Below are 11,997 nucleotides of genomic sequence, written 5' to 3'. Positions count from 1 at the left end.
ATTGTTTCATGAGAGACATGCAATTTCAGAGCTATTTCATGAGTGTGTTACCTTGGGTTAGACTCAACAAGCATCAATATCAATTCCAACATGTCGGCCCCTTCCATCACAGTTTTCAAGGCTAAAGTCACCTGAACGAAATTTTCTGAACCATCATTGACACTTACGAGCATTCAAAACATTTCCATAAACTTCTTTGATATTCTCTGCGGCTACAGGGGCATTATTACCCTTCTTGTATTGAAACAGCATTACATGGCAAATCTGTGTCTCAGCGTGTGCCATCACTATAAGGGATTAGAGTACACAAAACTTTACACTTATATATATTACACTAATGTGACATTTAGGTGGTTCATTTAACTATTATACATAATGTACTTTTCTGGGGGGGGGGGAGTTAAGGAAAGTGTTCCAAAATGTAACATTAATTTCTTGATGACCTACTACATTAGTAATAATCACTATAGCCCAGACCCAACCAGACAACTGAGGTTCCACTACTCTCGGTGTGAATTAAAGGGTTTTGGTCACTGTTTCGCACATCGGTGGCTAGGGTAATTGGACTGCAATGTTATATATATAGATATACTTTTGATTGGATCCCAACATGTAGACACAGAGTGATGTGGAATCACTACAAGAAACCTTCTCCTCCACCTGAAGAAGCCCGAAAGGCAACACCCCAAGCTTGGAATAACAGGATCATATATGCTGTACTCAACCAAAGGAACAGAACTCATCCAGTCTGGAATTATAAACATTCGTCCTCACTCCCCGACTAAGTGGGCAAGGAGCCTTCCACTTGCCCCCAGAATTATGGGGAGGACATGGAACAACTGTGCTCAAACAATGACCCAGGATGGGAACACTCTGCATTCAGAATTAGGAGGAGATAGCAGAACTTCTTCCATGAACAATACACTGAACTGATATTGATCAAAAAGAAGGGACATGCACACCCCAACTGGATAGCTGAGCATCAAATCTGAACCAGTATTATGAGTAGGCTCTCGCATAGGCTGGTGCCACTCATACCAACACCTAGGAAACAAACATCCAGAGACCCAGGTTGGAGAGCCCCCAACTTTGCCCTCTTCTTCAAGAGTGGAAAAATTCACTGTAACACTCTGGAGGAAAAACCTCAGTCCACCACCCCAGTGACTGGAAACTGGGTGTAGTAAGGACTATCTATCTCCACTAGTAGAATCTGGGGGATGTGCACATTGGAGAGCCCTGAGGAACAGTGCTCTGGAAACAGTGCAATAGGTGAATCAAGTTCCCAAAATTTTAAAAAGCAAACTGACTCCAATTTATTCAACCCAATGATTGGCAGGGAGGGACGGGATCCACTTTAGCTTTACTCAGAATAATCCATGAGTGGTGGTCCAGCATAGTATGGTAATACCACCAGATGAGCTCCTATGTGGTCTTATGGAACACCTGATTTCTACAGAGCCTGTTGCAAATGGTAGTAATTATGGTGAATTAGTGGTTGCTAATGCGAAATTTGTTTGAGAAAAGCACACCTGTCTGGGTAACATTTACCACAGAGTGGGATCCTATGAAAACAAAGTAAGGAACCTTGAAAGTTACAAATAAAAATACTCACCCCCTCTGGATAATGTAGCAGAAATAGTTAACATAGCTAGAGGGGGTAGGTAAAATCCCTCAGATGAAGAGACTGCCAAATCAGGCAAATAATGCAATATAAAGGTATTGGGGGAGATCCACATACCAGTTTGCACATTGACCTCCAGTGGGCAATTCAAATGAAATGCTAAAGACATAGAAAAGAGAAATCTGAGTAGATGTGACTCACAGAAGATACCTCGCCTTCAAAGAGAACCCAGAATAAAGTGTTTCGTAGTATCTCTAACAAGACTTTCAAAATCCTCACTGAACATGCCCAAGATCGAAATCTGATGGGACATAGAGAGAGAAAGAGTGAGAAGATGAATCAGAGAAAAGGACTGATAGAATGGTTGGTAAGACAAACTGATCTGCGAACGTAGAGAGAATGAGAAAATGGCCCGTGAACAAACAGTGCAAACCACTCTGACTGTTGATGTCTGTAAATCAGCAGCCATAAAAATAAACCTGCAGGTAAAGGGGACATATGGCATATAAGAATTAGGTCACAAACAGGTGCATAGATAGAACATGTAACCTGGATCTACCTGTTAGATAACTGGAGTGGTCATTTGGGACCAATTACCCAAACAATGTGAGGAATCTGGAGAGTACTGGGGACTCAAAAGTATGTAGTTGCAATAATAAAATTGTAGTCGGTAAGGCCACCATAAACAAAGGCGATTCTGGAAGATGCAAAAACCTATGTCAAAGAGCCAAGTCAAAAAAACTAGTTATGATTGACATCACTGATTGAAAAGGGTTCAATCTCCTCTTAATACAACATTGCCGACATGTATGTCATTACCTTTGAGAAAAGTGACTTTCAGACTAAGCAGAAACTGAGCCAGATACATGTCAACCTTAGAAATTAAACCCCAATGCTGTGTGAAAGACAGCATGACTTCTGTGCCAGAAACTTGAGCTTCTGGACAGCTGGGTGTACCATATCTGATCATGGCTGCCTCCACAGAGAGAGCCTAAAAAGAAGTGGAAGAGTTATACACACTGGAAGAGACCGCAGAAGCAGAAACCCAGGTGTAGCAACCAATCTGGTGAGCTCAACAGGATCTGACAATGGATTGGAATAAATCATATTTTGCATCCAGAGAGACATATCAAATGGAGTGAAGGTTGAGAGTGGTAATCCCATCCTGTCCAGATGGAAAGCATCTATTGGCAAGTCCCAAAGATGAGGTACCGGAGGCCAAATTGCCAGTAGTTGGGTGATCCAATGAGAGGCCAACCCACTAATTAGAGTTGCAAAATGAGAGGTAATCCAACTGAACTTCACTATGCAATATCTATTCTGTTGGGAGAATCTGTTTGTATTGGGACAAAGGATCTGCTACCACAGACATCACCCGTGGCAAGCTAGAAGGGTGATAAGTCTACTCCCGAGAAAGGAGGTTCAAAATTCGAATATAAGGAGCCCTAGACCATATGCCCCCTTTAAGAGAAACATAAGACACCATTGCAGAATAGTCAGAGTGAAACCTGATGATTTACCCCTTAAGAAGCCCAGACCATGAGACCTTTCCTGTTGAAGAGCAAGAAGGACGAAAACATTTTGTAGAGAATCCTCGTCATCTGTGCATACTTTGTAATTTCTGACTGTTGGTATATATACTCCATCCCTGAAGCACGGCATTTATGAAAAGAATGGAACTCTGGATGACTCTGGAAAACTGTGGAAACCAATAAATAGATGTGTATGATCCCTGGTTGGTTGAAGGCTAATAAAAGAATTGATTGTGTTCTCATCCCAAAGGCATGAAGGATTCAAGTGATGCCCACATTCCCAGAAGAGAGAAAGCTATCTGTGCAGTGGAAGAAGGAGACATGTGTAAGAGTGATGGCATCCTATTCGAAAGCATTGAGCAGGATGGGAGGCAGGTGAACCCAACTGAGAGCTGAGTTGAAAAATAAAAAATACCCAGACTAATTACATATTGAATTGAAGCAGAAATAGATGTCACAGTCCCAAAAGAGAAGCCTGCCTTGGTTGTATTTGAAAGTAGAAGTAGGATGTGATGGTCTAAGAATTGACGAGATGTTGCCAGTAGTAACCAGTTGTCCATGGAATGGTGTGTGCACAAGACAATGGAATGAAGGGGATGGGAAAACTTGTACAATACAGCAGAACCAATGTTAAGCTTATGCGAGACCAAAGGGAATAAAACTCGGAACTGCAGTACCTGACCCTTGTGTACCACATACGCTGATAGTAGTGGGACTCTGTCACTAAGGCAAAGAGCAGATAAGAGTCAATTACAACCAAGTTGGACATCTACAATCCCAGTAAAAAATCAACACAGATTGAGGAATGATAAACTTGTGAACCTTGGAGAATCTAGGCATTGATACAGACAAGGAAGATTGATGACTAGACATCATTCTCCTGTCCTCATAGGCCCAACAACCAACAGGAATGAAATCTCTGAAGAACTAGCCTGACTCTCTCATTACCTCCAGACCAACCAGACTCAGATAACCCTAGAACTAAGGTCCAAATCCTGATGAACTTAGGTAGCCGGAAACCCTATGGGTTGGGTGGATAAGAGTGGGGAAGATGTGAACTGAATGATCAATTGTGGCCCAAGGACCTGCAAAACTTCTGGACTGATGGGTAAGATTACCACATGTCCAGAAAATCTTGGAACCAAGCGCTCACAGCACTTGAAGGTATACAATAATCACCAACGCTGCTGGTGATCTGACAGAGCAGTGGAAACCTAGTGTATAAACAGAATCTATTGTCAGTACCAATGTACCAAAGATCTGATTTTGGGAATTGGTCTTACAAATAGGGGTGGAACTATGATCCCCCCTGTAGAAGCCCATGAAATTCGAGACTCCAACAACAACTAGAGGGAATGTAGGCGAAATCACAAGGTTCTGACAATGTGGCAGATAAGACCTAACTGTTCCTTCATGCAACTAAGAAGTAAAGCTACCAGCATGAACCACAATTTCCATATATATATACAAAACAACCAGGAAAAGTCTAAAACATCACACACTCAAAATACCAACAGAAGAAAAACAAATCAAAAGCAACATATCCTAAAGTGGCCTCCTTTCTTGTAAGTTAAAGTAAGTTGTTTTGTTAGAACAAAGCAGCTGCAGGCCATCAGCTGTGTCCACCCTAGGGAACTGAACCCTGGCACTGCGAGTCCTAAAACTTACCACTGACTCACAGGGGGGCTGGAAATCCAACAGACTAACAGAATGCACAGGAAAAAGAGAATCTAAAGTGTCTCCAAAATGTCTAAGATTGCCCTCAAATGTCACCTCTGAGCCCCCTGGAGAACCACCACAGATCTGAACATATGTCTCCATCTCATTACAAATAACATCAATGACAGTCTCAACCAAGAGTGAACCTCCCTCTCCCTAATTGTTGTGTGACGCTAGATATAAGAGGTGGGAAAGGAGAGACCCAATTGGCCTCTGTGCCAGATATAATAATCTGGTGATTCATACAATAATCAGCTTGTCAATTTGAAGAAACAAAAATTATTATTACTGTTAGGAAATCAACTAGACAAAATGATAATGTTCAAATTATCTAAGAATGATCATAATACTGGGAACCCATTAGTGATGCTTTGTCAAGAAAAAGTGATCAAATTATCTGAATGAGGTGCTTATATACAGTACCAGGATAGAGGATGCATTGATGTAGGTGGAGAGTATCACAAGACATATATTGCTAAGGGCAACTGAGTGGGGTATTAAAGAATGAAGCAAGTGAGAAAAGATGAAACCCTGGCAGTCGAGTAATAGTTATAAGTGGGAGAGGAGGTAAGTACGTTTTGGAAAAAAGTCAAAACTTAGTCAATAAGGATCTCTGAGCTACAGCTAATCAAACCATGTGAAAATATTAAAATGCATTTATTTTCTTTTAGTAATTCAAGGATAATCTTAGTACACAGTTAATTATTTTCTGCAACAACTGGAGGTTAAGAAGACTTAGTACGTGGCAGGATAGGTGTAGTAATTTGTAATGGTTGAATAAAAGAGACAAGATTTGTAAAGCTGAAGCAAGGATAAAGAACTTATTTGTCAAAGAAAACAAAAGAATGGCCAATACATTACATTCTGATATATGTTATATTGAAAAGTATTATAAACTGACTGTTTTTAAAGATTACGTAAAGATAACTCACACAATAAGCAAAAGTAACAGATAAAGGATTACAAAACCGATGAAACATTACCAGTAAATCTTGACTCACTAAGATAAAAACTCTCTCTCTTGCAGCTGACCACCAATTGGAAATTAGAATCACAATAATCCAAAAGTATCTCTACTTCATGTAATAGTCATAAAGCAGTCCTCCACACACAAGATATAGTAGGACACCATACAACTATCCCATGAAACAGTAGTTTCCATGTGGAACTACTTTTCAATGAAACTAGTAAATAAAATTACAGATGTCAGTGGATTTAAAAAGGTAACTTATTTTAAAAAGCAGTGTCACAGATGTGTAAAATTACATTTCTAGTTAAGTGGTATCATTTAGTACATAAAAGAAAACATCCGATAACTAGATTATCAAGCAAACATTTACCACACGTGTGCAGTTACATTTGCAGTTAAAATAGTAACACAGAGCACAAAATAAATCATAAGTTATTAACTTAGTTCAAAGTAACAAATTTTAAGTATTAAACTTTATTGAAATCTGGTTATGTCCCAAACTTTTGTAAACATCATGGGCACATAAATAGATAGGTTTGTATATAATAAAATTGATTATAACACCAGCTATATGCATGGTACAGTAAGAAAAAAATAGATAAGTGCTTAGTGTTTTATAAATTCTTCTGATATATCTACCCTTTATTTTGAACAATTTCACAACTGTTTCTCACAAAGATATATGTCTCAGTTGTACATATTGATAGATACCAATGCTGAATATCAATCACTATTATACTTCCTGAAAGAAACACAGAATTAGCAGATGCTAATAGACTTAATTGACATTTGGCCTCCTGTTGTGTTTATAATTTGACTTATACCTTTGAGATAATTGAAAATATCATTATATTTTAGGTTTCCACAACTAGTAAAGAATATATCTTTATCTAGGTGAATTCAAGTAATTTTTATAAATTTTTCTGTAGGTGTTATATGTCCTTTCAACATCCTTGTAAGCTAAGTGTGTGAAGGTTATAAAAAAACTTTGTATCAATCATTTATCTTAAACAAAAGTCACGTGCTGCTAGAATTGTTCTACATGGTTTATACTTGTTTGACCTTGATTCTGTTGTCATGCCCTCTTGGAGAAAGATCATACTCATTTAAAGAAGGGAAAATTAGGTGTAAAGACAATGACTGTTGATACAGTCTTGGCCAAAATGCTTGCATACTGTTCTACATGGATGTCACTGTTAATAAGTATGTAGTAGTTATTGAGTAAATGCCTGAGTAGCAACAGAGATAGTAGCATATGATTGGACAAACATGTATGAGTTGTTATTCTGTTCTGTATAAGTTGTTTTGAGTACTGGTTCATCAAAACACATGTACACACCTGTTTTGTACAAAAGGGTGTGCTTTTGGTATAATTTTTTCAAAACAGATCAATGCTTTGTTCAGACAATTTCTTTGTACTTGGTGTAAAATCATGCCTTGTCATATGCCAGAAGTTATAGGGCATCAAATTGTTCAACTGTCTAGAAATGGTATGAAGCAAATGGATATTGCTAGGACAATGTACTTTATTCATAATACTGAAACGTCATTGGAATACAGAAAACATTGTTCCAGGAAAGTCTACTAATACACACCGATAAACTATTGCCCAATATGACCATGTTTTGATCAGATTAACATGTCAAGGTCGAAAGAAGTTTTGCAACACCATATGCCAGAAAAGACATGAACACGTTCATTACTGGGTATTCAGAAGAACAGTGAATAGGAGACTTACCAAACAAGGTTATTTTGCAATAAGTACTATCTACAAACCGATATTTACCAGAATTGACTGCCATCACTGTGTTAGTTGGGTGAGACAGCATATCAACTTATAGTTATGACACTGTTTCTGGCTTGTTAAAGTCGATGGTACGATTTGTGTTCATTGTTTGCCTGGAAAATAGAAGAGGAAAGACTGTCTTTCCCACATGGAACATACAGGAAGTGGTGCAGTACATGTTTGGGTAGCTATTCATCATGGTGAAAAAACTGCTCTTCATATCCTCCAGGAAAACATTAATAGTGTCTTCTACAGGCATCATATAGAGATGATATTTCTGCCATATGCTACGGCAACATTTGGCAATAACTTTGTATTCCAGAATGACAATAACACTGCCCACAGGATTATCTCAACCAGGAGGATGTTACAAGATTGTAATGTCCAGCAAAGTCTCCAGATTGTAATCCCATTGAGCACTGATATGCAGAACTGAGCTTGAAAATTGCTAATTATGATACTAAATCAGCTACTGTAGCTAAGTTGCAGTGCCTTCTAGTGACAAGTATGAATGAAATCACAGTGTATCACATCAATAACCTCATCTACAGCATGCCATCTTGCTTTGCAGAGGTTATCAGAGCGCAAAGAGGACCAACCAAATACTGAATGTTTAGTATGGATTGATATAAGGTTACTGATGCTATTTATAATAATGTGATGTTATATTTTGTCATTATATGTTTTGGTAAGGTTTTGTTGTAATAGGTGAAATGTTGAATTAAACATCTTTATACAGGTGTCTAATAAAATTGTTTGTTGTTCTAATAAATCGTTCATTGTGTCCACAGAACCTGTCTCATTATATAAATTATGTATGTAGATGTTTAATATAACATGTATTTCTCAGTTTGACAGCACTACGTGTATTTGTATTTCATCCTAATAATAATGATGATGATGCCTATAATAATGTGCTACAAAATATGCAAACATATAGGCCAAGACTGTATATGTAATCTGGAAATACTGCACTAGAACCTTGGTCTGACTTGACAGCATAGTATCTTCATTATTTTTATCTCATCTGTGTTTTATGTAGATGAACTTTTTCACCCTGCTCACTCTGACCCAGCAGCTAGTAGTAATCTTTAGAATGAATAAAGAAGCCTGTCAGTAGTTCTAGATTTACACATTGTTTGTGAATAAAGATTCTGTTTATTTGTTTACTATTGTTTGCTTGTATTTTCTATGTTGTCCACATTCAAAACTATTCTCATCAAAACATTTACAGAACATGCTGTATTGTTGATACTTATAACTATCTGTTAGCAATCAGTGTAATAAAAATGAGTATCAACAGGTTTGAATAGTCAAATGCAATCATTAGTACAGTGCTTTAATGCAGAATGGTCCAACCTTTTAGCTATGGAAGACTGTAGAGGACCACAGTTTATTTCTTATATTTCTTACTGGAATGGGACGTTCCTATCAAAATTTATTTGTAACAAAGTTTTTAATGTATAAACTTAATGATTAATAAAGAGTGTGTTGGCCAAATAAACTCACTTATGGGATCTAACACACCCAAAGCCTATCAGTTGAGCCACATAATGAAAATGAAAAAAGAAGAAACATTTTTTCATTAAAACATGATTTTACAGTTTCACAGTTGTAACTTAAACAAGTTGATGAAACAAAAAGCAAGTGGTGTTTCAGTGTAACAAAGTAACTAGACATAATCTATTATTGAATTATGTATCATTCAGGAAAATGGCCTTGTAAGACTTTTTGAGTGTTATAAACCAGAAATTATAACAGCTAAAACCTACAGGTAAAAAAAAAACAATTTATATATACACACACACACACACACAAGTGACATTTATTTGATGTATTAACCTTGCTGTTTTGCTTCAGGGGCTTGTATTAATTCTTGTATCCCTTTCTTGGGGTTTAGGTTTCCTCTTTTTTCATAATGGACAATCAGCTGTGGAATACTGAGCACTGGCATATAGTTTTGTTCCTAAATATTTAGCATAGCATTAGTATACATTGAAAGACAGGCTGAACTCTTTAAAAAAAAGAAACACCATTTGTTATAAACTAAGGAATGACAATCACTAGCAAGTAATTATGAATAGCTATCACTTATTTAGAATCAGTTAGAAGTGTGACCAAATCTTAAGGTCTATAAATAGGTTATGAGAAAATTTTAAACCCCACAAAAAGATATGTTTCATATGCTACTCAAATATTTATACAAAGCATGGATTATCTGCCTGGTAAGCCTACTTAGGGAAAAGTCAAGAGTCATGTATATAACTAAAAGCAAGTGAATTAATGAAACCAATAAAGGAATTTTCATGGATATTAAATAAAAGATACACTCAGGCCAGTGTGATATGGCAGTCAGATAAGGCACTATAACAATTACACTGTCATTTAATGTCATACTTAAAAATCTATTAGTTCTCTTATATAAAATTATAAGTAGATCTTTAAAAGTTTAAAATTCAAGGAACTTGTGTATATTTTAAAATATTAAAATCCACAAACGAACAATGTTTTATAATACATAATTAAAATCTTTATTAAAACCAATCAATGTGGTTTTACGTAATCTTCAGGAGTGTGAAAAAAGTTACTGTGTGCTATATAAGTACAAAAGCCATGGTCATGTGACTACTAGTTTACAATTCAAAAAAGAAGATCACACCATCTACATACTTTCTGGTTTTCTAGTCCTTCATCCTTATTTAAGATCAAGTTGTTTTTGAGTGAATTTTGCAACTGTTGATCGGTTTAAATGAAGATTTTAATTGTGTATTATAAAACATTGTTCTTTGTGGATTTTAATATTTTATAAGTAAGTTTTCAAAATATTTATTACATAGAAATTTAGTTTACTTTTCAGAACATGTTGAGACTGTTTTCAATATTTTTGTACTACATTTCACATATAAAATCATGGATTGAAATTCTGATGAAAACCAGTTTAAATTTACAACTTGATCAAATGCATCATTTGGTGAATATATGTTCACAATTTAATACTGCCAAAATATAATTTTTTTTACAATTATATGACTGATTCACTAGATAAACTCTGTTCTTTAGTACTTACTAACTTACATTAAAAATCAGGATAATTTAATTCAACAACTGAAGAGGGAAAAAAATGGCTAAACACTATTCCTGTCAGTTGTACTAACACAATATTATATTTAAAAATCAAACTGGTGTATTTACATGTATTACACTCACTAATAAGAAACCTATCATTCTATAGGTATTCATTCTACTTATTCAAATATTATATTTGTTTGAATTTCAGTATAAACCTTAAAGCTCACATTCTCTGAATATAAAATAGTTGCCTTTTAACTTTTATATGGGAGTTTTAACTTGAATATACTGACTTACCCTGAAACTGAACCTGACAACATTCTGTGGAGCCTGTGGGTTGTCAGCTTTCAAGATGCGTGTAACTTCTTGCTTCAGTTCCTTCCAAAAGAAAGAGATATACAAAAAAGAAAGGAGTTTATCTCCATTTTACAGTATTTACAATATATATCATTATCTTAAACATTTAAATATAAACATTGTTTTTTTGTAGATTAGCTAGTCTGCATGCAACCACTGGACAAAGATCATTGTTACAGTGTGAATGCCTTTTGCTGGTGAAGCATGATATAATCTAAATTTTAAAAACTACATTCTATATTTGTACCCTTATAATTTTTTTCCAATAGTTTTTTCATATAATAGTATTTCAAACACACTATGCCTGCCATATTTATTGCTAAAGAGGTGTTTAATTTAATAACAGAGGTCATAAGGACAGCTGGGATACAACAAACACAGTAGTGGTTTGAAGTTAACATTTTCCTACACTGAAAATGCATTTAAGATAGATACTTACCTCCTTCTACAAATAGCTTTTCTCAACTTATACTTATACTTATAGGTGCACATGTACAAATTTTCACTTGCCACTAGCTTTGATACTCCCATCTACCCTAACATGAGACTATCATGCAAATAATCATGGTGTAATCCTACATCAATAAGAGTTCAACACAACTCCAATTGTCACTAGTGCCCTCTCTTCAGTGCAGCCCAAAATCACCTCGAGATCGGGCAGTACATACAAAACCTACACTGGAAGTGGGGAGGTTGGATGGGAAATGTAAAAGGAGGTGAATATCTATCGGGAATATATTTTCAGTGTAGGAAAATGTTGATTTCTGATATAATATCTTACCTCCACTTACAAATAGCTAGAATCCCACATTGAGTTGGTGAAGGGTCTGGAGAGAATATGATCCCACTTTAAAAAGCACCCAAAAAAAGACCAGGGGGGGGGGGGGAAGGTAAAAAAACAGAATGCAACAACCTATGGAAGCCTGCACCACTTCTAAACCAG

The 11,997-nt window shown here is 36.2% G+C and overlaps 1 protein-coding gene across 1 annotated transcript in view; it reads right to left on the bottom strand.

Annotated features, from left to right (window-relative positions):
- Window positions 1–11,997, bottom strand: part of LOC106471990 (dynein intermediate chain 2, ciliary-like) — a gene marked incomplete at its 3' end in the record, with an annotated part of 70,048 nt that overhangs the window by 39,186 nt on the left and 18,865 nt on the right. The window contains exons 5-6 of the mRNA XM_022400603.1: window positions 10,995–11,075; window positions 9,471–9,594 (exon numbers count right to left, since the gene is read on the bottom strand). Coding sequence (XP_022256311.1) covers window positions 9,471–9,594; window positions 10,995–11,075 — 205 coding nt within the window. The remainder of the gene's footprint in view (window positions 1–9,470; window positions 9,595–10,994; window positions 11,076–11,997) is intronic.

Source organism: Limulus polyphemus, unplaced genomic scaffold (assembly GCF_000517525.1).
Source record: "Limulus polyphemus unplaced genomic scaffold, Limulus_polyphemus-2.1.2 Scaffold5009, whole genome shotgun sequence".
Classification (NCBI taxonomy): Eukaryota; Metazoa; Arthropoda; class Merostomata; order Xiphosura; family Limulidae; genus Limulus; species Limulus polyphemus.
Note: the sequence above shows the minus strand (reverse complement) of the source record. Positions and strands in the feature narration are given on the sequence as shown.